This window comes from Varanus komodoensis, unplaced genomic scaffold (assembly GCF_004798865.1).
Source record: "Varanus komodoensis strain SLA01 unplaced genomic scaffold, ASM479886v1 scaffold8, whole genome shotgun sequence".
Lineage (NCBI taxonomy): Eukaryota > Metazoa > Chordata > Lepidosauria > Squamata > Varanidae > Varanus > Varanus komodoensis.
In genome coordinates this window covers 1,591,047-1,616,728 of record NW_025336481.1, presented here as the reverse complement: position 1 = coordinate 1,616,728, position 25,682 = coordinate 1,591,047, and the positions used below count along the sequence as shown (strand labels likewise).

General features: G+C 58.3%; 1 protein-coding gene across 3 annotated transcripts; it reads left to right on the top strand.

The window, feature by feature from the left end:
- Window positions 1–114: 114 nt before the first annotated feature.
- Window positions 115–25,356, top strand: HM13 (histocompatibility minor 13). Of its 3 annotated transcripts, XM_044455473.1 has the most exons (13): window positions 115–316; window positions 2,344–2,442; window positions 6,496–6,578; window positions 7,454–7,542; window positions 8,630–8,715; window positions 8,859–8,984; window positions 10,769–10,826; window positions 15,431–15,514; window positions 17,191–17,227; window positions 17,457–17,559; window positions 18,706–18,791; window positions 22,490–22,689; window positions 24,892–25,356. In XM_044455473.1, the coding sequence occupies exons 1-12, from the start codon at window positions 143–145 to the stop codon at window positions 22,638–22,640; spliced, it is 1,176 nt and encodes a 391-aa protein (XP_044311408.1). In that variant the 5' UTR covers window positions 115–142; the 3' UTR covers window positions 22,641–22,689; window positions 24,892–25,356. The 3 variants fall into 3 exon arrangements, with proteins under 3 accessions (XP_044311408.1, XP_044311410.1, XP_044311409.1); XM_044455475.1 differs by lacking the exon at window positions 2,344–2,442 and having other exon boundaries at window positions 116–316; XM_044455474.1 differs by lacking the exon at window positions 22,490–22,689 and having other exon boundaries at window positions 119–316.
- Window positions 25,357–25,682: the final 326 nt, after the last annotated feature.

Sequence of the window (25,682 nt, the reverse complement as noted above, 5' to 3'; positions counted from 1 at the left end):
ATCGGGGGCGCGCGGGGCCCGGGGCGGGGCCGGCGGCGCGCAGGCGCGGCGGCGCACTTCCTGCTCGGAAGGGAACGTGTCCCTGGCGCTGGCGCGGCTGCCCGGCCGCCGGAAGTGCGGACTGCGCTGGGGACTGGCGGCGATGGAGCAGGCCGAGGCGCACAACGGCTGCGGGGCCGGGGAGGCCCCCTCGGCCGGGGCGCGGCCCCCCGCCACCCCCGAGGGCATGGCGCTGGCCTACGGCAGCCTGGTGCTGATGGCGCTGCTGCCCATCTTCTTCGGGGCGCTGCGCTCCGTCTCCTGCGCCAAAGGGAAGGTGGGTAGCGGCGGCGGCGGGGGGCCCTGCCCGGGGCCGCGGGGGGAGGCCGGCCGGCCTGCCTGCCTGCCCTCGCTGCGGCGTCCCGCTTTCTGGCCCGCGCCGCGGCCGAGTGTTGGCCGGCGGAAAGCCGCCCCCCAAGAGGCGCTCACGGCCGCTCTCCCGCAAGGCGCGGCGCGGGCCGACGGGGACGGGGACGAGGACGGCCCTAGCAGCGGCTCTTAGCGAGACGGCCGAGTGGAGCCTCCGTGCGCAGGGGCAGCCTACCTGGGAAGCGCCCCCGGAGGCATCCCTGGCGCGGAGCGCTGCTGCGCTCGGAGTCCCCGGGGGCCTCCCTTCCCTCGTCCGCCTCAGAGCTTCGCGCCCGCAGCAGTGGCCTTCGTCTCTCTTTCTCTTCTCCATCTTCCCGGTTTCCCCTCATTCTTACGAATCCCCTAAGGAACCAGGCTGCCGCCGCCTCCCTGCCCTGTGCGTGTGGCCTGGCAGCGCCGCGGTCTTGATACTTGCCGCGCTCCAGGGGGTTTTCTAACGTGCCTTTTCACTCATGGTCGTGACCGGCCCGGACCTCCCCATTGCGCACACCCGTTTTTCGCTGAGACGGAGCGAACGCACGTGCTCTGCTGCCCCAGGCGTGTGCAGGGCTACCTCCCCCACCCTGGCTGGACTGCAGCTCCTGGTGATGTGCTGGACTACAACTCCCAGCATCCTCCACCAGCAGTGCTAGCGAGGAATACTGAAATTGCTAGTCCAGTGCAATTAGAGGGCACCTGTCTGGAGAAGGGGTGGTGCAGTGAGAGAAGAGTCTGTCTTCTGCACATTCTCATGGCTTCATCTGATGGAAATGTCATCTTAAACTGTTCCCCTTGTCCAAAGCTGATCTGTCCATTCTCCTTATGCTCAGCTTTTCTTTAGGAACTGAAGCTGTCCTCTAGCAAATGCTTCACTTTTTTGTCTGTCATCCATGTGGAGGAGTGGTCACTGTAGTCTGTGCCCTGAGTTTGGGCTTGAACGCACCTTGTGAGGGAGCCTTGCAGGATATGAATTTGAACAGGAGGTTGACTGACGTGTTAACTTCTAAGAGGACTGAATTGGAGAAGCAGCTCCTCCTCTAGGCATTTGAATGTTGCCTTGCGGTGGAGGTTTTGGCCAGCCGTGTGCTGAGAAGTGTGCCTGGCTACTGTTGAAGAGGTCATGTTTTGCATAAATCATGCTTCTCTGGAAGTGTCTTTGCTTTATGAAACGGCGAGTGCAATGCCGGGTCTGAATAGAGAGAGAGGAAAATGCTCCCTGTTCGTATTGGGTGAACCTGGATTTTTGCACTGAAAATGGCAAGTTTCCATTTTAAAGTGCTGTGCTTCTGCATGATTAACCTATGGTATGAGAGTCTTTCAGGCTGGGTTGTGGTAGAAATGTCTACATGAATTCAGTTAGTGGCTCCAACTGAAGAGGCTTAGAACTGAAATTGATTCAGAGGTGGCATAACTGCCCCCGCTTCCTTGTGAGAGTTACTGGCTGAGCTGCACATTTCATTTCCCTATTTGTGAAACATGGGTGGTCTAGAACCAGTAGTCCTCTAGCTTACTTCAATTTCCCCGTCCGTTTACTTGGAGGGAAATTTTGCACTCTTGGCAACTTTCAAAGCTTGGAATAACTGACGAGCAGGTGTGGGGATTAAAAGACTCATGGAAGCTGCCATCTTGTCCGAGAACCAAAAAAAAAAAAAAGTCGGTGAGGTTTTCTACTTACAAAAAAGAATTTGTAGCAAGAATATTCTTGAAACAAGAAAATGCATGTTCTTGCACAGAACTGAGCATGCTATGTGATTAATCCCCAGAAATGCTGCCTATAAAAGTTGATACAATAAGTCAATGGAATATTTGTTCTACATAATTATCTTGTTTCCAATTGAAAAGAAAACTTCAGTCACTGTGCAAGTGCCGGCTGTCCCTGCAGCTCTGCTTCTAGAGTTCCAAGTTCCTTTTCCCACACGAAGTGCTGGGCTAGCATTTGGCTAATTTCTCTTTCAGAATTCTTCGGATATGCCAGAGACCATCACCAGTCGAGACGCTGCCCGCTTTCCCATCATTGCTAGCTGTACCCTCCTAGGTCTTTATCTCTTCTTCAAAGTAAGTGATGGCTAGGTTTCTTGTTCCGGTGTTCTGCTGGCTCACAGCTCGTCCGGTGAGCTTGTGGCAGGGGAGGTAGTGCTGCCATTCTTGGGGATGGAAAGTGGCAGAAACTTTTCTGACAGTCTGTAAGTAATAGCTCACCTATTGCTGCCAGACTTGTGAGCTGGCCTTTGAGAGTTTTGGGGCTGAAGCATAAAGGATGAGGGTGTGCCAGATTCCGACTCGTGTTGGCAGCGACTCTTTCCTTTCCTGGCGTTCAAGAAATCTGAGGTCTCTAGCTTTCAGCAGGAGTGTGCAGTGTTTTTCACATAAAGCATCTATCTACACAAGTAGTGTAACACTTGCTGGTGATTTTACTTCTTATATTTTTATTTGATTTCCCTGTTCAGAATCAATACATGTGCCTTGTGTAAATAAACAAAATGCAAAATTAGAAGGAATATATTGATGAAACCATAGAACAGCAGGCATCAAAGAAGAGAGCAATATACCTTTTTTAAAAAAAAGTATGGAAATACTTAAAAGAGGCAGGCCGGACAAAATTCATAGAAGCATCTGATAGAATATTACAGGAAGTTAACTCTCTGCTAGGATGACCTGCTTTTTGTGCCACTGACAGTAAAGGGGAATGGAAACTCTGCTTGGAACCTTGGAGGTGTTGGCGCTCGATCCGACTTGTTGAACTTCTTGCTGCTTATTTGACAAATAAAGCCAGTCTTGGGCAGCTAGCAATTACAGTCTCTACTGGCAGCCAAGGAAATGGTTCTAACTGGCAAGTGTCATTTCTTGGGTGATGTTTGTTCATCTTGCAGCATTTAGAAACAGAAAGGAAGCAAATCAGAAGGGGTCTCCTGGGCCATCTAGTCTGACCCCCGGCTCCAGCCGGCTCCACTCACAGCATGCCCCCCATGTGCATGTCTAGCCTGTCCTTGAACACCCGCACCTGAGGAAGCCCATTCCATATCCTAGGGGTCCTAACCATCAAGAAGTACTTCCTGACATCCATCGTGAAACCTGGTTCCTTGAGCTTTGCTCCATTGGAGCACGACCCATCTTTCACTGCAGGGAAAAACAGGTCATGGCTCTCCTCCACATGACATCCCTTCACATACTTTTAAGTTGCTAAAAGATTCCCTTGGAGATCTTTGCATCACAGATGTTTAGATAAGCTGCCCCTAACTTTGGATTTTGAAGGAAAACGGCAAAAACGATCAGGAATATATCAGAGTGCTGGGCAAGGTTGGTTACATGGTAGGAGGCATTCACTGCATCCAGAATAAGTATTTTTCAGTCAAAAGTTCCTCCTCTGCTCTCCCTCAACAGCACAGAACTAACCGTTAGAGCCTTTGCTGCTAGAGGGTGCAATAGATGGAGCTATGAGAAAATGCCAGCTAAAAAAGGCTTCACAGATTTCCTGGCAAGGTCACCCGATAATCGGCTGTGATGCTGTGCCGAGATGAAGCATTCTAATGTTGCAGAAGCAACTGGGAGACTGTTGGCCTGCCATCGTGTAGTAATTACACCCAGGAGGTGCACTGCCCTTTGCCAGAGTAAGTTTGCCTTTGGCTGATCTCATTGAATGGTCTTACATAAACTTGAAACCGCCTTCGGTGCTGCTCTGGAGGACTCGGTGGGTGTGAAGCTGGGGAGTGGAATGGGCTGCCGCGGTTGGAGTCGCAACAGTGCGTTGTGTTGCTGGTTTCTCCCACACCTGTGAACTACCTGAAGTCTCTTAGGCAGAACCTCCCAGAACGGAGCTCGGGAGTGTGGCCCACCCGCTGCTGCTGCTGCTCAGGATGGCCGGCTGGGAGCTGCAGGCCACGAGGCTGCCAGAGTGGCAAGGCCCGCGTTAAGAGGAAATGTCTCCACGTGGGGAAGTCGGGGAAGCCTCCCTGTGCTCGGTGTGCGCGTTTGTCATACGGGGCCGGATGCATGGCGATTTCACGTGGTCTTCAGCCTGCTCGTCGGAAGCGTGGCCGGCTGGGCTTGCTGCAGACGTTGCGTGTTATTTCAAGATCTGGTCACTGGGCGTTATTGTGCACGATGCATCGTGCGACCCGATCGCAAAGCAGGTTCGGGCTCAGCTGTATGCTCTTGATTTGGGAACCAGCCCTGCTGATGTCAGGGGTGTGCCGGTGTCCGGGCCAGGGGGGTGCAGCCCTACACAAACTGATTTAATTTGGGCCCATGTTGCTGAGCAACGAGATGGTTCTGGTAGCAAGTGGGATGTCCGTTCCTTTGGTTCTGCTGCCTGGGACACTGGAAGGAGTTGCCCAAAGAATTTGGCAGCCCCTTTCCAGCTGGATCACTTCCTCTTCCTCCAAAGTCTGCTAAACGGAGAAGGACAGACGTGTCTGTGCCTGAGCACCCGCTGAGCTCCCTCTCCCTGGGGCTCGCTGGCCCTCCCCGTCCTGCCGTGTGGCTGCTGTTCCCCATTCAGCCACTCGTTTTCAGCAAGCGAGCGGGGACCAGAGCAAGGCGGAGCAGCCACACGTCGCCTTGCTTGCTTGTGCTCTGGGGGGAATTACGTGCGTCAGGCCAAACCTCCCCCTTGAGAAGCTGCCAGGGCCCAGTGTTGCTGCCTGCCCTCCCGCATCTCCTGTATTAAGCAACCCTTTTCATTTCCCATAGTTCCCCTGACCAAGTTTGGTACGTTATGGGAAATTGGAAGTGTGGCTAGACTCACCCGTGCTTCCGGTGGGGCTTGTGCCGGAAGGGCAGGCAATGGACAGGGGTGGTCGCCGGGAGGGTGAGTGCCTTGCCCAGAGGCGCCACCAAGCCCCTAGTTGGCAAGGGATGAAACATCATAATCTTACTATTTTTAGCATCCTTTTCTGCTACCCTTTAAATCCAATGTAGTCTAAGAGTATAAGCTAAAACTGCAAAACGAAGCTTGAAATTGCACCACTAAAATGACATATTAACTAAAAGTAGCGGAAGTAAGAGTCCAGTGTGGGCCTGAAAGCGTATGCTTGTGGGGGAGGAACACGTGGACCTCCAGAGAGCGGCGGACTGTGCTTGCCGCCAGCCTTGGTGGGCTTAGGCAGTGATGAGGCGTGCTGGGAGCTGGACTTAGTGACATCTGGAGGGCGGCACGTTCCCTGTCCCTGGCATCCCGGGAAGGAGCCCGGCAGAGCTCCACGGGGGGGAAGTTCCAGAGCGTGGGCAGCACCACGGAAAAAGCCCAGCCCCCAGCCCCTTGTGCCCAGCTGACTCTCAGGCAGGGTGTATAGAGGAGACCGCTCTGGAGCTGTCCTGGTCTTGAGGACCTGAAATCCTGGCAGCGTGTTTCTTCTTGAATGGCTTGCTTCTGAGCATTTCTCCGTCAAGAGAAGCAAAGTTGCAGCCCATCCCTAAGCTTATTTGCTCCACGAAGCTTGGATACAACTGCAGGGAAGACCTGTTGAAGCGTCACTGCTTAAATTCCCTTCCTGTCCTTTCTGAAGGGTCTGCAGACCCATTGCTCACTGCTGGGCCACAGGACCTCTGCTTGAAATCCCAAACTTACGTTCCAAATTATTGGATTTATACTCCCAGCAGCCACCTGGCCCTTCCTTATTTCATTCATCCCGGCAAGAATCTCTTTTAAGAGACTGCTGTTATCCTTTTGTAGGGAAGTTAACTAATTTATAATCCTCATTTTAGGATTAACTTTCCAAGTGGGTTACAACTGAGACACTGTATACTCAGGTTTGTAACTGAACTGGGATTTAGGCTCAGATTTTCTGGTCCTTCCTGCCCTCCCTTCTTGGTTTTAGTGTTTGGTACTCAGTTCCTTGCCAGAAGTACCCTTTAAACTGGGTAGAAAGGAGCGTAATCCTTCCATTTCTATGACATGCCTTGTTCAACTGGAGCCACAGGTCCTTCAATGCTCTATTTTGTGCCTCGGAAAGACAAGAAAAGGAGCTTTCTAAATTGGATGACCTCACAGATGAGTCATGAAAACTGCAGCACTGATGACGCTTCCAGAATTGCTCGGGGTCGGTGGAATGCATTGCACTGCAAGCAAGCAGGGTGTTTATAACCCAACCGGTTTGTCTTATCTTCCAGATCTTCTCCCAAGAATACATCAACCTGTTGCTCTCGATGTACTTCTTTGTCCTTGGGATCCTTGCTCTTTCCCACACCATCAGGTACGAGATGGAGACTGGCATGTAGCTGGAATACTGTCTCTTGTGACTCCCAGTTTTTAAAAAGCAAGCTCCTAACCCCTGGGATTGTAGCAAAGCTACGCAAGCTTAGCAGCACTTTGCTCAAAAGCCTCCCACCCGGAGAATCTGGGTGGAGACGCTGGTGTATAATGCAGCCTCATCCAGGTACAGTTCTCCTTTCCTCCTCACGGCTTCTTCCTGGGGGCAGTTTGAAAAAGCGGTCGCTTGCAGCCGTGTCTGTTCATTCCCCCCATCCTGGGACTCTCCGTTTCCCAGATAAAGGATGTGCCACGTAGCTGGCAAACTGACTGCTGTGCACCGAAGTCAAGATGAACGCTCGGAAGTTGTAAACGTAACATGAGATGTAGTTGGCACGGGTGCAGGGCTGGTCGCAGGGGCGTGAGGCTGGGAACTGGCCACGCAGCCGGGGGCTTCGGCACCTCCCCTTGGGTTTTGCTGCCGTGAAGAAGGACGTCTGTGGGGTGGACTGCACCAGGTTTGCCCTTGCCTTCCCCTCCTCAGACCTTAGCAGAAAGCTTGATCTGGGCCTTAAGGCAGGGGTGGGCAGCAAGTTCCCTGTCAAATTTGTCTCGAAGGCCTTTTCAGAAAGCTGGATTTGGCCTTGAAACCACCGCTGTAGTTCCATTTGGTGCCATCGCTCTGATCGCTTGCTGCCGCAGTTCGGCGGTGTGCCGCTCTGGGGGCCAGTTCCAGACTCCCAGAAGGACCCCAGTTCGTGACTCGCTCCTGCACCCGCATTTCATGCATGTTATTTGTGTACCACCCAGCGCCCCTCAGGGAGTGAACTCGCTCCCTTCATGCGCCCTCTCCTCTCCTCTCCCCCACTCCCGCTGCAGCCCCGTGATGAACAAGCTCTTCCCAGCCAATTTCCCCAACAAGCAGTACCAGCTCCTCTTCACTCAGGGCTCTGGCGAAAGCAAGGAAGGTAAGTCTGCCTGCCGGCCTGGCATTGCAGCTTCCCCGGATGGAACGCTCCTGGTCGCTTCGGCTGCTGTGGCTTGCCGAGGGGCTGCCCGCGCTTGGCCACTTCTCCGGGCGGGTGCCCCCGAGCCTTTGGTGCACTGACCTCCTGCCTGCCGCCTCTGCTGCTCTCTCCATGTTGGCGCCGCCTGCGCATGCCTCTGGGCTCTACCAGTGTGGGAGTGAGTTGGGTATTTTTCCTGAAGGGCAGGGCTGCAGCCATGTGTTGCCCCCACGGAACAAAACACAGCTCAGTCCACAGGAGTGCCATGTTTGTAGGGGAGCAGGGGCACGCGAGTTGCGTGGAGGAGCGCAGGCCTTGGCTGGCAGCGAAATGGCTTGGGGAGGGACAGGCGCGGAGCTGGCAGGCAGCCTCGAGAGAGCTGCCTCTGGCTTGAGAGCTCACCAAGTGTGTTAGCAGTTGCTGCCTGCACAGGCGGGCAGGGCAGGGGTGGGAGAAGGGCCAGGGCTTGGGCTGGGTTGTGGGGCAGGGCAGGGCAGGGCAGGGCAGAGAGCCGGGCCAGCTGAGAAATGGAGCTCCCTTTGAGATGGGTGGGGAAGCCGCCACGACTGCCAGAGAGCAGTAAGGCGGCTGCCCCCAGGCCTGGCGGACGATGCAGGGGAGAGCCCGGGATGGAGGAGGCAAGGGGACGCGGCCCAGCAGGGGCCCCGAGGCCTCCCCCGTCGCCGGTGGCTGGTTCCTCTTAAGAGGAGACGGGGGAGTTCAGCCAGAGCAAAGCGTGGGCTCTGCCGCTGAGCAAGCAGACAGTCTCGGACTTGGCCTCTGCTGCTGCAAGCGGGCCGTGGATCATGGGTGTCAGGTCTGGGAGGAGCCCTCTTGTCCTGAGAACTTGCTGGCCTCTGCCAGTCCGAGTAGGCCGTCCTGGGCCTGGTGGGCCTGTGGTCCGGCTTGGCCAGCCTCTGTCCTCAGCGTTGCCGCCGCACGGGCGAGGCGCTGGCCCTCGTGGCCCCTTGGGGCAGTGGGCTCCCCCCTCGCGTTGCATTCAAGAGGCTGGCGAAGGTCACAGCAGCTGGGTGGCTTTTGTTGGCAGAGATTGTGAACTACGAATTCGACACTAAGGACCTCGTGTGCCTGGCGATGAGCACCGTCGTTGGCGTCTGGTACCTGCTGAGGAAGGTAGGTGCTGCCAGGCAGAGCGCGGGGAGCACCTGTGGAGGCCGAGGAACCGCTGCACCTGCAGGGCTTGAACTGGGATGGGGGGAGTGACAGAGGGCCCGGCCGCGCCCGGGGCTGATTCGCATCCTCCCCCCTTTTCCCAGCACTGGATTGCCAACAACCTCTTTGGCTTGGCCTTCTCTCTCAACGGCGTGGAGCTGCTGCACCTGAACAACGTCAGCACTGGCTGCATCCTGCTCGGTGGCCTCTTCATCTATGACGTCTTTTGGGTAAATGCACGGCTGAACTTACTGCCGCGTCTTTTCTCCACTCTGGGTTGCTTCCCAGCTTGTTTCCCACCTGCTTCAGTGGAGCTGCAGATACCGTCATGTTTGTTTGACCACCCTTGACTGCAACCTCTGTAACCTGGTGAAACAACCCATGAGCAAGCCCATGACTCTGAGTTTGCATGTAATGACAACCTGTGGTTTAAATCCAGGGTGGGCAGCAGGTAGTTCTCCAGAGGTTAAAACTTCAACTCCCAGAAGAACCTGCCAGCATGGGGAAAGCTCAGGAATGCTGGCAGTTAAAGGCCAAGACATCTGGAGAGCCGCTTTCTGCCAATTCCCGATTTAAACAACCCAGGGACAAACCACGGGTGTGCTTTTGGGGTTGTTCATGGATAACGGACTCTGACCACAGTTGCACCTCAAACAATGTAGAATCCAGTGGTGCAAACCATGGGCTTACTCTGTGTGTGGATCGGGGCTGCCCTGGGGCTTTCTCCTGGGCTTGGCAGACGCTCCGCTTAGTGCTCTTGCGACTGTCCAGGCGGCAGTAAGTTTTCTTGAAGCCCAGATCCATGGGCTCCATCCCCAGATCTGCTCGTTTCAGTTTCTTGTTCATCCAAACTTTGGAACGTGTTCGTTCCAAACACGAACTGCTTGTGTTCTTCCCATGTTCATAATAGGTTCAGGGTTTTTAAATCTTGCACACACAGATTTGTCTGTATTTTCCATGCATACTTCCCATAATGTGCCCGATTATGTAGGCAGCATTGGTGTATTTTGACTATATTAGTTATTTTGGAAGTGCTGATGTTTTTCTATTTTTAAAAAATGAATTGTTATATTGAGTCTTACACTGATATGTTAGACCAGTAATTAATACCTTTGTCTTAAATTGAGTTTGGGTAATACTTGAACATATTTCACAATATGAAGCCTGCTAAGAGGAACTGCTAAGAATGTTGGAGCGCCTTAGACAGACCAACATAAGTTTTCAGGCATGCTGTCCATTTCATCAGCTGCCTCATCATGTACGACAGCCGACCACGAAAGCTTATACTGCAATAAATTTGTTACCCTAAGGTGCCCCCCAGATTCCTGTTCTTTTTCACCTACCCCTTTGAGCTTTTCAGGGTTTTATGATCTATATATGATACGTAATCATTACTTTATCTAGTGAAAGATTCTGTACAATGTTTTATTTTCCCTTTGGTTGTGGTTTAATATATTTTTGCTCAGGAGTATTTGAGGCTTTTCTTCTCGGTGCAACTGAGGGGTCTGGCCAAACTCTTGATGCCGCTCTTTGATTTTGGGATAGGCGTGTCCCCCACATCAGCACAATAAAAGCTTCTGCCAGCACTCTGAGAAAAGCAGAAAATTTAGGGGCAGGCTGGAGAAGGCCCAAGGGAAGGAAGTTGCTCGAGAACTAAGGAAGGACAGGTGCGGAAGGGCAACCTGCAACCTTACGCAGGGCCTAAGATAAGGGCAGGGAGGTCTGGGCAGGAGGCGGGCCAGGGCCACGTGGCAGACTGCTGGACCGGCTGATGGACGCGCGTGCTCCCACAGCCTTGTGCTGCTTTTCATTTAAGAGCTCCCAGTCCACCCGTGCTCTCCCAGAGGTCTGGCTGAGCCTTTTAAGAGCTGCTTAAGGAGGAAGCGGAACCGGAGTGCGCGGACCTGCAGCCGGCCCTTCTGCTTCGGAAGGCTTCCTCCGCAGGCGGGCTGCAGGGGTGGCGGGGCGTCTGTCTTGCCGCCCCCGTCCTTCATGTTGCTCTCCTCCTCTCCAGGTCTTTGGCACCAACGTGATGGTGACGGTTGCACAGTCATTTGAGGCACCCATCAAATGTGAGTAGTTGCTTGAGAAGCGTGCGGTGAAATTATTATTACATTGCATTTCTGTTCCACATTTTTTCCGCTTGCAAGGGAAAAGGCTGCTTACACAGTTCTCCGCCACTGCATTTTATCCTCACAACAACAACCCTGTGAGGTGGGTCATGCCGAGAGCAAAGGACTGGCTCGGAGGCACCCAGTGGTCGTGTGTGTGTGTGTGTGTGTGAGCAGATGCTGATTGTGGCATGAGCAACTGAGAGTCCTTTCCCATGAGTCAGGCCTTCCCCAGTCTCCAGGTGTGTTGGACTGTAGCACGCAGCGTTCCCCAGCCAGCCAGGTGTTTAGCGCTTGTGGAGGGCACGAGTCTGGGGAAGGCCGCTGTGGGGCGATAGTGACCCACTGTGAAAGGCAGCCTCGTTCCCTGGACTGCGATGGCGCTTGGCTGTTTACCCCATTTCTGTACCACCCATTAAGCAAAGCTGCCTGGATCGTTCCATGAAAGCCATCGCTTTAAACTTGGATTTTATTTGATACTAAAATTGAAATTTACAGCACCCCAAATACCCAGGCCCCATAGCAGCAACGCGGTGCTTTCATAGAACCACAGAACAGCTGCGTTGGAAGGGGCCCGGAAGAGCCTCGGGCCTGGCCCCTGCTCAGTGCAGGCCTGATGTCCACGACATCCCGCAGTCTGCTGGGGAGGCCACCCAACCACCGAACGAGCTCGGCTTAGTCCGGCAACACTTGCTGACGCATTGACTCAACACATCTGTGTATCGTCGCAGTAGCCCCATGGCTCTCTGGACGGTTTACATAATAACCATAGCAGTGCATAAGAACTGCACAAATAAAACATTTAAATCATCAACACCAATAAGCAAAATGATTGTGCCGTAGTAGAAACTGAGCTCCTTGGCTTTTTCTTTATTATCTGTTCCAATTTGCCCTCCTCATGGAGAAGTTGAACCTCCGTTTCTTTTCTCTGCCGTTGAATGGGAACGTGCCTGGAAAAAAAAGCTGTTTTTGTTTTGAGCGCCTGTTGCTCGCCTCAACTCACGCTCAGCTTTAGCCTTCCTGTTGTAGCGCCTGCACTTCTGTGCCACCATCTGTGCTCTTCTTTCGTCACTTGGCCCTCCTTCCACTTCCTATACACGTCCTTTGTTTTTAGCTCAACTCGGAGTATTTTGTGAAGCCACATTGGCTCCTTCTGTTATCTGCAGGCTCTTTTGCTTTTGTTAGCATTGTTTGTAATTGTGCCTTTAAATTTTCCTTTTTTTAAAAGTCCCGCCTATCTTGGGCTCCTTTTTTCCTAAGGGTCACTTGCCGCAGAACCTTACTGAGTTTATTAAAACCAGCTTTCCCATAACCCAGAGTACCTGTGTGGCTGTGCTCCATTTTTGCTTCATTTAAAATCAAGAACATCAAGTATGTTTTGGACATTTCCCCACCATTCCTGTGACTTCCACTTTATCCGCTAAGCCATTCTGATCAGTCAGTATTAAGTCAGGTATAGCTGATCCTCTAGTTCCTTCCTCCACCTTCTGTAGAAGAAAGTTATGATCCACACATGTCAAAAATTCCATGGAGAATTTGTCCCCAAACAAGATAATCAGGATAGCCAAAGTCCCGCATTACTACTGCATCACACTCCCTGGAAGTACTTGCGATTTGCTCAACAAGAGTCTCATTCTCATCTCCCCCCCGACTGGCTGGTTGGCACGAGACTCCGACTACCCCATTGCTCTCATTCCTTGACATATTTGCCTTGCCCTGTATTTCTGTGCAGGGATACACTTTTTTTAACACATAGTGAAACTTTGCCTCCTTTCCTCTTTCTTCTGCTCTTCTAGAACAAGCTTGTGTCCTTCAGTCGCTATATTCCCGTCATGGGAATCATCCCACCAAGTTTCAGTAGTTCCTGTTGAGTCGTTTTTGTCTTCATGTGCTCAGAGTTCGAGTTCATCCTGTTTGTTTCCCAGGCTCTGGACAGACCCCGAAGCCCACGTGCTTTCTGGCCCGGCTTCTTTCCTGCGTTATTGAGGGGGCTGCTTTGGGGTGCGAGCAGAGCCCTTCCCTGTGCTTTGCTGCCTTCGCCCACAGCGGCCTCCAATCCACATTTCCCTCCCTGATCAGACTCCCTTCGGCCTCCTGCTGAAACACTTCATGCGGTGGCCAAGCACATTCTTTCCGCCTCTGGTGAGCTGCAGCCGTTCCGTGCCACAGTCAGTCGTCCAAATAGCATCGTTTGTGGTCCCAGTAGCCGAATCTCTCATGGCGGCACCACCTGTGCTGCCAGCTTTTCACTTGGAGTATTTTTATTTCCCTTTCTACCCCACTTCCAAGGACTGGGAGGATGGATGAAAAGACTATCTGGACCCCAAGGTCCTTGAGCTTCCTTTCCAGGCTGTCGAGATCTGATGTGATCTCCTTGTAGCTCCACTTGGTTGTATTGTTTGTTCCCATGCGAATTAGAGGAAGGGGATAGGTGTCCGTGGGCTTCATCAGCTTTGCCGGTCTCCCACCCGAGCTCCAGTGAGATGGCATCCCTGCTGAGTCCATGGGACGTCACGTCGCTCCTGGGTTTCAGCCCCATGCAGCAGGGCTCCCACAGAGCGCACGCTTCTTTTCTCTTGGGCACCCCCCTTTCTACCTCCACTGCACAGACTCCCTTATCCTCCTCCCTCTACAGGCTGCCCTCATCCTCCCGTGGCTGAAAGCTCTCGTGGAGGTTCCTTAAGCTCCAGCGGTTCCACTCCGGATTCTTCTGCTCCTTCCCCCAGGAGTCTCCTTTGCAGGGTCTTTCCTCAACTCTTCATCCTCGGTCTCTGCTTCAAGCTGCTCTCGCTCCTCCACCTCGGGTGCTTCCCGTTGTTCTCGCAGTTCCACCATTTTGCCCAGGAGCTCTTTCCTTCCTCTTATTCCCCAGAGGGTGGGCACCCGCGGCTCAGGCGCTTTCTCAGTTTTGCCTAGCAGTTCACCCACCTTGCATTTATTACTGGGAAATACCACGTTAGCCTCAGGGAGGAAGACGAACATTGCACACCCTTTGCGGGTCACTACAGCAGAAGGACCCTTTTGTTCCATTGTGTGCGGCACAGTGTGGAGGAAGAAATGTGGATTTATTGATTCTGGCGTCCTGCTAGGCCCGTGAGCGCGTCAGTTGAGGTCTGGTTCCTCTGCTGCTCGCGGCGACGACCTCTTCCCGTCGTCCCTCTGGCACACGCAGCGTGTTCCTGCCACGGCTGCCTCGAGCTGGTCATTTGAAATACAGCGTGAATGGAGGGATTGATGGATGAATTCGCAAAGGCAGGAAGACTAACATGGCTGACACTGTTGTTGCTAATGGTATTTCTGTACTAGTGCACTGGGCAGTTTACCATGATATGTAACAGCAGTACAATAAGACGCAATAAAATGCTATAAAATCTTTCTAAAACCGTATAAAACTTAAAATGGCTAAAAGCATACAGTGAAGAATGGCTCAGTAAAAGAACACCTGTTGTGGGTGCTCCCTTCAAGCCCCGGATAACCAGGGGTGTCCCTAAAAGCTTTGGCATAAAGGGCCATCGAAACCTGGTGCTATAAACATGACAGGGTTCGCCCTAGGTGAGTCACTGCAGGGCGATCGTTCCGTGGAAGAGGGGCCACCACAGAGAAAGCCCTCCCTTTCCTTGCCTTCCTCAGAGCCCTCCCTTGGAGTTGGCACCTGGAGGAAGGCCCTGGGTGCTGAGCATCGTGTCCAGGTAGTCACAGTCAGGGGAGGCACCATAGCAAGTACTGCGCTCTCCAGCCAGGTAAGGCTTTAAAATGAGCTTCCTGGGTGGGACCTGGAAGTGCAAGTTTCCCTCCACCTGCCTTCTAGCTGGCGTCCTCCTTGTTCCGTCGCTCTCTGCTCAGGTCTGCACCAGGGAGCTGGCCAAGCCCTGCTCAGAGAGAGAAGAGCTTGGGCGCGATTGTGCCGGCTTCCCGGGCCATTGCTGCAGGGCCAGCAGCGCCTGCAGGAAAGTCTCCTGGATCCCCACAGGATCCGTCAGAGTTGCTGAGCCCCCGAGCGGGTGGATCTAGCTGTAGCTGGTGGAGAACACGGCAGTCTTCCTCCCGTCCGCATTGCGTAGGAACAACGCGAGTCAGAAGGGTCTCTCGGGCTCTCCAGCCTGACCCCCGGCTCCAGCCGGCTCCCCTCAGGATGTGCTTGCCCAGCCTAGGCGAGAGCCCTTCCGGCCGTGCTCTGCAGCGGCGGACAGCCCCAGGGGTTGCTGCCAGCCCTCCCAGGCAGGGTTCCCCCCTGAGCGCTCTCGAGTGTGAGCATCCCCGTTGCCAGGCGGGAGTGTGGGGGTTTAGCCGTGCTCCTTTTGGGGCAGCACGAGATGCATCTGAGGCTCGAGCGAGCGGGGCCGTTCGCTTCACTGTCCATGCAGCTTGCGAGGTGCTGCTGCCTCATTTCCTCTGCACATGAAGCTCTTCTGCTGATAATCCGATGCGTTGTCTTTCAGCGCTGCCGGCGCACCGGCAAAGGCCAGCTTTAGGTGTATGCTCGCAGTAGTCTTCAGGCGGGAAATGTTCTGCTGGTCCTCTTGAATTGTTTGAGTCACACTCCTATCCTCATGCTTTCCCCCCAGTGGTTTTCCCGCAGGATCTGCTAGAGAAAGGCTTGGAGGCTGACAATTTTGCCATGCTGGGCCTGGGGGACATCGTCATTCCAGGTAAGGCGGAGGAAGGCTCTGCTGTGAATGCTGCAGCTCAGTCGACGGAGCCCTTGCGGGCAGCTGGCTCCTCTTAGTAGTGGAGGCTGGACTGCACTGGTCTATTTGTGTGGTAGGAATTGCTTTGTTTGTAATAACTCACATTATTAAGTTGATAGCCCACCTTCTTTCCTCTTGCGTGGGCAGCAGGGTTGTCCCCCTCGCCCCTTGTGTCCTCACAACCCCTGAGATGCAGGTTGGGCCGAGAGTCTGTGACCGGCTCAAAGTCACCCAGCGAAATTCGTGGCTGGCCTGGAGGCAAGAGCTTGTATCTCGAGCCTGGCCTTCAGCTAGCGGGGCCCTGATCAAACCAAGCGGGAGTTTTCCCTAGAGGCAGAACTGGCAAAGCTGAAGCTGTCCTGCTTCAGGCACAACTTGAGGGGAGAAGATACCCTGGAGAAGACCCTCACGCTAGGGAAAGTCGAAGGCAAAGGAAGAAAGGGGACCGAATATGCGATGCATGGACTCCATCCAGGAAGCCGCAGCCTTGGCCTCGGAAGGGCTGAGCGGGGCTGTCGTGGATGGGGGATGCTGGAGGACTTCGTTCCTGGGTCACCATAAGTTGGAAACAACTGGATGGCACATTACACCAACTACAAGCCTTCAGTTGTTACATCCAGGCACCTAACTGACATTATTGAATTGCTTCTCTGTTTTCTGAGTGCCAAAGATGACTTGTGATAAAACCATAAAAAGAGCAGGGTATGACTTTTAGATAAACGAATGGCAGATGATGTAAAACGCACTCGTTGCAATCAGACAAGGGCACTCTCCACAATTAAGGAGCCTCATTAAGCCCTGAAAATCGACTGGGAAACTGAGAGGACGCAGAAGCAATTTGCCTCGGTTGTGGGGAATCTCTCTGGTTGCGTTTAGACGACACGCCTGCGGGGGGATCCGCGTCGTCACCCTTGATCGTGCCGCTTCCCGTGCTGTGCCAGGCGGCTCGTCGCCACGATGAAGGGTCCAGCCCGGATTCCCGGGTGCCTCTTCACCAGGCCACCCTGGCCCAGCTCACGCAACCCCTGGGGCTGTGCGCTGCCTATGGTAACACCAGCCCCCCCACACACACAACAAGCCACGGGGGCTTCCTAGCCCTCTCGTGGTCGTCTGCTGCTAGAGAAGACTGGTTGCATGGGGAAAGGAACCCCGGCTGCCAGACCGAGGGGTGGGGTGGAAAATTCGGCTGATCCTTTACCCCTGAGAGGGCGGCAGTGGGCCGCTAGCTTCGCTCTTTCGGAGCGGACGCTGGTGTGCTCTCACACAGGCGACCCCATGGGATGTCCTGTGGCGGGGCTTGTGGATGTCGTGCAAGAGGAACCTGCGAAGTGGCTGTTGAGGGGGGTGGACCGTGAGAGCTGCTCGCTCAGGCTGGGTTTTAGCAGTTTGCCGAGTGGGGACACGGGTCGACCTGGCCTTGTGGAGGCTGGCGATCCGGCCCCTTCCTCCCCCTTGGCGGGACGCTGCGGGCCGTGCCAGAGCCCCCGGAGCGGTGCCATGGCTGCGCTCGGCCAGCAGAGGGCACTGTGGCGTTGCAGGCGAGAGTGGAGGAGCCCGGGGTGCCGAGCGGAGGGGTGGGGCCGGCGGCCCCCTGCCCTCCCTTGTTCTGATGGCTTCTCTCCCTCCTCCCACCCCAGGAATCTTCATCGCTCTGCTGCTGCGTTTCGACATCAGGTGAGGCTCGGTGCATTTCCGGGGGCTGCATTGGCGATTTTGCCGTTGCTGCTAAAACCCAGGGCTCCCTGGTCTGTGAAAACACCCGTCGGCATGTTTGTGGGGGCGGGGGAGCGGGTCCCAGGGGCTGTCTGAGACTTTGGGGGACTCCATGTGCCCCCCCATTTCTGTTAGCGATCGCGCCTGGGTTGATGGCGGCATCACCTCCTCTTTTCCATCCCTGACGCAGCCTTAAGAAGAACACGCACACATATTTCTACACCAGCTTCGTGGCGTACATTTTCGGGCTGGCCCTCACCATCTTCATCATGCACATCTTCAAACACGCCCAGGTGAGCTGCCAAACTGGGTGCCACGTGTCCGGTTGTGCGGCCGCGCGGGTGGTGCCCCCTTCGTGGAGCAGGTCGTCTTTGGCACCAGAGACGGAGTAGGAAGGAAAGATGGAGCTGGGCCCACTCTGAAATCTTGGGGCGCCCCCCCTCGCCCTGCTCGCCCATGAGCACAGCCTGGGAGCTGGCTTTGCCAGACACACTGGCCTGGCTGTTGGGGAAGGGGATGCCTCTGAGCGGCCCCACTTTGGCCGGCTTCTCTCTGGGTGGAGTGCCAGGCGCCCAGCTGGCCCCGGAGCCTCTCGGGCACACAGGCCAGCTCGAGTGGGGTCTATTCCTTGTCCTGCAGGCCGAATGTGCACGGGGAGGACCCTCTCCTGGCTGCAGGGAAGGCACTCGGGCAGCTTCTGTCCTCCAAGACCCCTCTGGCCCACCCACTAGTTAAGCAGACGCGTGCAGACGCTGGGTTCCTGACGGAAGGGCACCCCTGAAACGGGCAGGTGCTGCAGTGCTCTGCTCCCCGGGACCCTCAGCCCGGCATGGTTTCCTCTGGACTTGACTGCAAGGGGGTGTGTTTTACCAAGCCCAAGGCTGTCCGCTGGGAGAGCCATGGCTTGAGGCAGCGCACTGTCCCAGGAGTGTGGGAGACGGGTGTCCGGGCTTCCTGAAGCTTCCTGGGGACCGTCAGAGAGCCCAAGAGTCGTGTCGAGCTGGGGCAGACCACGGGGCCATCAGGTCTAGTGCGCTGTTCTTTCCGTGGCCAGCCAGCTGCCTGCCCGGAGCCCACGGGCCGGGTGAGAGCACAGTGGCCCCCTCCCCTGTGTGCAGAGCCCTCCTGCCGGGGATGGGATGTGGCCACGGGCAGCCCCGTCCTGCGTGGATGCCCCACTCTTCCCCGTAAAGCCGTCCACGCTGGGGTAGCTGGGTCTAGGTGGCCTTTGTGTGCGTGGCTGAGGCCCGGCCCCCGGGACGCCTGCCCTCCAGCAGCCCCCATCAGGCCAGCGTCCACTGCCAGTGGTTGGGGGTGTTGGGAGCTGTCGTGCAGAAGCAGCAGGGGACTTCCCGTGCACGCCAGTGACGCCCCCGGGAGTCCTCCGAGCCGCTGCGGCAGCTCCCCCGCTCATGCCTCCCTCCCTCTGCCTCTCGCAGCCAGCCCTGCTTTACCTGGTCCCGGCCTGCATCGGCTTCCCTCTCCTGGTGGCTCTGGTGAAGGGAGAAGAGGTGGAGATGTTCAGGTGAGAGCGCCTTGCCCCTCCACCGGGAGGCCTGCTTCGTACTCGCCTAGCCGGACCGGCAAGGCCGTCTTCCCGGGTCTACCCAGGGTTAACGGGTGGGGCGGGGGCTTCGGGTGCTGCTTGGAGCTGCTGCCGACCGGGTGGGTGGGGTGCCAGGCGTTCTCCTGACTTCTGCGCAGCGCATGTGAGCCAGAAAGCTGAGAGGCACCAGGACTACATGGAGGCCTGCTCCCCCCCCCCCCCCGCAGCTCCCAGCATTCCCCAGCCGCCAGTGCCAGAGTACGCCCGGTGGGTGGGGGGTCACTCCAGCCCCACCATGCGGCGCGATGCGTGCCAGCGGCAGACTCACGGTGGGCTTTGCACTCCCGGCTGGCCTCCCCAGCCGCCTCCCCCCCGTCACAGTGCTTCCTGCTCTTCCGTGCTGTCCTGACCTTCGCCTTCATCACCCTGGGCCCCACTGGAATGTGGTGGAATTTGGGAAGCCTTGCCCCGTGGGCCTTCTCTCTCTGCCCCAGCGAGAGGGTCAGAAGCTGCCGTTCTCACCTGCCCTAGAGAGAGAGGGCTGTGGTGGCCGCCTTTGGCTGGCTAAAGCCCCCCCCCCCCTCCGCAGTCTGGCCCCTTTCCACTCCATCAGGGGTCTGGTAAAGAGAGCCGGTGTGGTGTCGTGCTGAAGACCGTGGGGCTGGAACGCATCCCAGTGATCGGGGCTGGGGCTGCCTGCATTCCAGCCCGGATCTTCATGGCAGTCACTGGGTGGCTTTGGGCCAGTCGCAGAGTCCCAGCCCAACCTACCTCACAGGGTTGCTGTTGGGATGAGACTGGGAGGAGGAGGAGGAGGAGATGGGTGTGAGCCCCCTTGAGATCTTTGGAAGGAAAAAGGCAGGATATGATGCAGATGAACAAAGCGGGCCAGTCCTGCACCGGTGCTGCCAGCCCCAGGGTGTGGGGCTCTCGCAGACGGCGGGGGGGGCGGGTCCAGGGACTTGCCTGGAAGTTGAGGTCTGCGTCCCTCTCTGCCCCCGCACCGCCTGTGCAGCGACCGGCACAGGGCCTGCAGCTGGGGAGGGGAGTCGCTGCTGGTCTGGGGAACCGGGAGGAGGTCTCCGGGTGGGTGGGTTGGGGTTGCAAGCCTTTTCAGGGGGCAGCTCCTTCCAGCGCTGTCGCCATTGCCCAGGGTGCCCCTGGGGTGGCCAGAACCCGCCACTGGCAGTTCAGAGCGGCAGAGGCGGCCACCATTTGGGCCCAGCCAAAGAACTGGGACGTCAGTAGGTCCAGTAGCGAGTCCAGGCGGGCCTTTCGGAGGTTCTGTCCAGTGACGGAGGGGGACTCTGCACATGTGCAGCAGGCCTTTCTTGCACCCTGGCCAGCCGGGGACTCGCCCACGAGCTGGTACAGAATGAGATCGCAAGCCAAAAGCTCTGGGCGGGTTTTCATGCCCAGGCCTGGCGCAGAGGTGCCGTGTGTGAGACGTGAGCTGCCCCTGAGCCTCCGCGAGCCCCCCTCGGAGCACAGTCCGCGTGACGGCGATCTGCCCTTCCTGCCTTTCCCCGTTGCCGCCGTAACTCGTCCCCCGTCCCCCTGGGCAGGGCGGGTGCGAGACCCCCCCCGGAACAGCCAGCGGACGAAGGCTGCTGGGGCGCCACTCGGCACTCGCTCGGCACGGGGCCCCCGGGGAGTCGCGTGCCGGGCTGGGGGTCTGTGGGGCCGGCGGCAGAGGCGGGCCGGCCTGCTCGGACGGGGCATCGGCCACAGCTCTGTGCCCGCCTTCACAGGGTGAGCGCCGTGGAGGCCGGAGAGGTGGAAGGCTCAGCTTCCTTACAAGCACCTTGAAAGCGCCGCGGAATTTGCGGGGGGGGGGGCAGGAAGTGGCGGCCGATGGAGCACCTCTGCTGCGCGGAGCGGACGGCTCCCCACCCCAGGAATGCGGGCAGGTGTCGCCTGGCCCCTGCCCGGGCCGCTTTGAAGTGCGGCCGGTTCCTGAGGTGCCGACAGCCCCACGACACCTGGGCCTGCGCCTCCTGGGCACCCTGACCTTCACCCGGGCAGCGCTGCCCTCCCTCGCTCCCACCGGGCCGTCCTTCCTCCGCCCTCCCACACCGCACGAGCTGCCCGCCTCCCGGAGGCGCCTCCGCCCGAGAGCCCCGGGGCCAGAGTCGGAATGGGCAGCGGGTTCGGGCTGGGCTCCGTGAGCAGGGCAGCCGCAGCCCCGGGCAGCCACCGGCGGCTGGAGCAGAGGGTCTCCCGGAGGCTTGGGCAGCAGGCCCCACCTGGGCCGCTTGGCCCCTGCTGCAGATTCCAGTGGACGATGGTCCCGGTGGGGCGGATCCTTTTCCAAGCCGGGGGCCGACTCCCGCTCCTGAGCAAGTCTGGGGGCAGCTTCCTGCTGGGCAGAGCCCGAGCCCCGGAATGTTCTGGCCTGAGGCTCTTACCGGCTGGCAGCACAGGCTTTGGGTGGGGAATGTGAGCCCCCCAGGGAGAAGGGGGCGGCTGCATGGGGACCGCCCCCCCCAGGTTGAGTCGACCTGCCGGCTCACGGCCTTCCTGCGCCTGTTGGGGTGGCCTGCTGCCGCTGCCCACAGAGGCCTGGCGCCTGAGGAGGGTGCCGGACGGCTGCCATCACGTCGTTTCCAGGGGGCACGGTGTCCCCAGGGTTTCAGCGCCTCAGTGGGAGAGCTGCCCTGCGACGTGCCGGTCGCTCTGTCGTGGGGGGTGCTCCCTCCCCGAAGCCTGGCCAGCCTCCCAGGTGCGCAGTGCAGGTCTGGGTTGTGCAGAGTTTCTGCCTCGCTGCCCTGTGCAGGCTCTCCTCAGCCCCTGAGCTGCTGTGGGAAAGGGTTCCTGGCCGGGCGGAGCCTGAATCTCTCTGCAGCAGCACCGTTGCCGCAGGGCCCCCTCCTCTCTCGGGTTTTAGATATGGGGCGAAGCCGTTTCTTGGTTCTGTGGTCTTGGGTTCAGTGGAGCCATGCCGTTCCGATGGCTTTTCTCGGCTGGGGTGTTTGCGTGTGTTGAATGTCCCTTCCCGCACCAAGCTGTGGATTTGTACAGCGGAGGAGAGAATAGAAGTACCTGTGAAGGGCGGAAATGCTCAGCACAAGGACTAGCCTGTTGCCGGGGAGCAGCTCTGCCCCTGAATTGCATCCTCAGTGCCTGCCCTTCTGGCCCCTCCTGCTTCCGCACGGCCCCGCGGCTGCTGCTTCTGGCCCCCCCCCCCATCTCAGGAATGGAGTCAGTGCAGTGGGAGACGAGGCCGGGGAGGCTGCTCCCCCGGCGTAGGTGGCAGAACGAACCCGCTTCGCTCCACAGCCCTTCCGCTCGTGTCCGGGGCCCTGCGGCCCACCGCTGCGGGAGCTTCTGCTTGCCTTCTGCACAGCTCTGGGCTTTGGGAGGGGCTGGTCTCCCTTGGAAGCGCCACCGGGAGATGGGGCAGCTCGTGGTGCGCCACATGGAGGGGCAGGCAGCGTGGCGCATGGGGGGCTTCCGCTTCGTGGCAGCTAGAACTGCCTTTGGGCCTGAGCCGGCCTTCTTTCGGTCCGTCCCCAGCACCTGGGCATCCCCTCGCCTGCAGAGCATTTCGGGCGGATGAAACGGCTGCGGAAGCGCGACGGCCGCAGCTCTTGCACCACTGCTCCTAAGCCCTTTCCTTCTCCCGTCTCTCCGCCCGTCTCTCTCTCTCCCCCTCTCCCTCTCTCTCCCCCCTGCAGCTATGAATCTTCTGCCGAAATCTTGCCCCATACCCCACGGCTCACCCATTTCCCTAGTGTCTCCGGGTCTCCGTCCAGCCTCGCTGACTCCATGCAGCAGAGCCCGCCCTGCTCCCACAGACGTCGGCAGCACAGCCCCAGCGCCATGTAGTTCCCTCCCGGGCAGGGCCCCGCCTGCCCACCTGCGTGACTCTGGCCAGGTAGGGGCGAGCGGAGGGTCAGGCCCGCGTGCCCCTTGGGGTGGGGGGGCCCTTGGCACCGAGCTGGCAGTCGGCAGGAGCGCAGTGCTGGAAGGTTCCCGGGGGCGTGTCTCGACCCACGCACCGCCACAGAGTCTCCCACGCTGACAAATTGCTTGCTGGAGGTCTCTCGTGGCGCAGAGAACGTGCTTTGCACGAAGGGCCCCGGGGCCAGCTCGTCCGGTGGCACCAGCGGGTATGACCGCCGGAAAGTTGGGGCAGCTGGTGCCAGCCAAGCGGGGCCCAGTTTTTGCACCCAGGAGGGACCTCCAGAGCAGCAGCATGTTAACAGGAATGGCCAGCCGGCTCTGGCAGGAAAAGCAAGCTGGCAAGACCTCAGCGCCTTCCGAAACGGAGCGTCTTTTTCCCAGCGGGCAGGTGAACTCTGTCCAGCAGTCGTGAGCCGCCCAGAGAATGTCAGCTGTGGGCAAGAAAGAGATGATTTATCGTTATTCATTTCATTTCAATACCGCCCCACAACCACAGCTCTGTGGGCGGTTTGCAGCCAGCCAAGTGATAACTGAGCTAGCCCAGGGCGCGAGGACCCACTGGGCTGGCTCGGGGCGAGGCCGTGGCACCGGCATTGCGACCCCGCTCGGCCGGGCCTGCCAGAGTTTCGGAACAAAAACAGCCTCTCCGTCCAGGTGGGTTGAGGAACTGGGCTGTTCCTGCCAGATGTGGAAACCCAGCTGGGCTGGGAGTGGAGCCCGCCACTGTTGGCTGGCTTCTGAATCTGGCCCTGCCTAAAGAGCGGCGGGGGGGGGGGGGCTCCATCCGTCCACCCCCTGTGAGTTTGGGAGGGCACGTGCTGGGGCCGCGAGGCACATGCGGAAGATCTGCTTCCACGCAGCCTCTCCATTGGGTCTTGGGCTGCTTGCTCCCACGGCGCTCGCGGAGGCCGGGGCCACAGCATGAAAGCCGAGGAGGCGAGCAAGCCACACGCCGGTCCCGCGTCCTGTCCCTGCGCTGGCCCACCCGGACACCCGTCGGAAGCCTGTGAGCAGGGCGTGAATGCTGCTCGTGTTCCCCGGCGCCTTGTTCTGAGAAACGTGCGCGGCGGCCGTGGCCGGGGTGGGGAGAATCTCATCTTCCGGGCTGCGCCTTCAGCCGCGAGCCAGTGCAGGCCACAACCCCACGGGGAGCTTCAGTGCCACACTCCTGCCTGGCTTCACTCGCTTCAGCAAAGGTGGTGTGGGGAACTTCCCGGGGAACCGCACCCCGGACCCCGTGCAGGGCTGTCTCTCGCACTGGCACACTCGGCCCACCCGTGTGCACAGCGATCGAGGACCTGCCCGCGTGGGCTTGCGGGGCTGCACACCCGTGGCTTGGCGTGTGCCGGAGGCCCCTGGCCTCGAGCCCCCTCCTCTTCTGCCTTCGGTTCCCCACCGCCCTTCCGAGGAGGCAGGCGCACTCTCTGTTCCCGCAACTCCATCTGCACGCCGCCTCTCTGGTTCGGGAATCGGCTTGCTGAGCGGCACTCTCGTGGTTGGTGGGCTCATGGCGGCAGGTGTGCCGTGGCTCTGAAGCCGACTCCTTCGAGCGGGGCAGGGGAGCCGCGGGCCTCCCTCGAGGGACCTGCCTGGCCCTCTGGCTCGGGCTGGTGGGGGCCCTGGCTGGGCGGAGCAGCGGAGGCAGGCCGTTGATGGAGGCTGAGCCGAGAACTGTTGAACCGCGGAGGGGTCTCTGCAGGGGAGTGTTTTCTGTCTTAGGAAAATCAGGTGATGTTCCAGGAGGCGCCTGCCAAAAAGCTGAATTCTGGGACCACGCAAATAGGTTTTTGCGGCTTGTTCTGTTTGCTTCTGGAGCAGAAGCTACATGGGTCCCTTCCCGGGGGGCGTGGGGGGCAGTTCCTTGCCAAAGCTCCAGTTGCCCAGCCTTCCCACCTGTGCGCCTGCCTTTTCAGCCTCGGGGCTCGGAGGGGATGGGCTGTGTCGGCTTCAGAGAGGGAAGGGCCGCGGCCGCGCCAGCCTCTGCTCTCGTGCGGACCACCCGCCACGGCTTCGCCAGCCTTTCCAAGCGCCCGGTGGGGTCTCTGTGTCGCACGGCGGAGCCGAGCTGCGAGCCTTTCCTGGTCCCTGCGTGGGGAGGGGGTGGGCCAGGCTGCGGAACGGCCCCGTCGTGAGCCGCGCGCGCTTCACCTTCTGCCCCCTGTCTTGTCCCCAGCTACGAGGAGAACGCCAGCCCCAAGGAGGTGCCAGGAGATGCCAAAGAAGGGAAGCCACAGCTGGAGAAAAAGGAGAAGTGACTGCGGGCCGCTCAGCCGGGCTGGGCCTCGTCCGCTCCCCCCCTCGCCAGTGATTCTCGATTTCTAAAGGCAACTGGATCGTGTTCCGGCCGTGTGTGTTTGTGTGTGTGCATCTGTCTGAGGAGCCGGCGGGGCGGGGAGGAGGCAGGAGCGCCGTCGGCCCCCGTACCCGCCGCGGGGTGCTTCTCCTGCTCCCCTTGGGGGGAACGGGTGGGACACGGCTCCACCCCTCCCCCAGACGCCTTCGACTCCCCTCCCCTTGATTTATTCATTGTCTTGATGGGATGAGGAAAATGGGGGAGGGGGACACTCGGGGGGCCGATTTTTACATTTTGTATTGTGGATTTGCTTCTTCTCATATTAAAAAACACACTGAAGGACCAGGGCGGGACCACTGGACTCTCCTTCCTGCGGATGGTGCCACGTCTGTGATCTCAGTGGGGCCTGTGGCGACACCGGTGCGGTGGCCCTAGACCCCTCCAAGAGACGTGTGGCGCCCCTTGAGGAAGCCCCTAGAAGGGATTGAAGTGGCGGCTTCTGGCTGGGATCCGCCACAGCCGTGCCCCCTTCCCTCCCCAGGCAAGGAAGCAGACCTGGTTCCGCGCACGCCGGCCAGCTTGGCCCGCGCAGGGGCTTCGCCATCTCGTCGCACAAGGCCCAGAAAGGTGTGCCTGGACGGGTGCTCTGGGACACCAGCCGCAGGAGACCC

What these genes read in the sequence shown, in the direction of transcription:
- HM13 (XM_044455473.1), top strand. Translation starts at nt 143, where the DNA reads ATGGAGCAGGCCGAGGCGCACAACGGCTGCGGGGCCGGGGAGGCCCCC. An exon ending in TCTGGTACCTGCTGAGGAAG is followed by an intron (nt 8,716 to 8,858) that starts GTAGGTGCTGCC and finishes CCCTTTTCCCAG; the next exon opens with CACTGGATTGCCAACAACCT. An exon ending in ATTTGAGGCACCCATCAAAT is followed by an intron (nt 10,827 to 15,430) that starts GTGAGTAGTTGC and finishes CTTTCCCCCCAG; the next exon opens with TGGTTTTCCCGCAGGATCTG.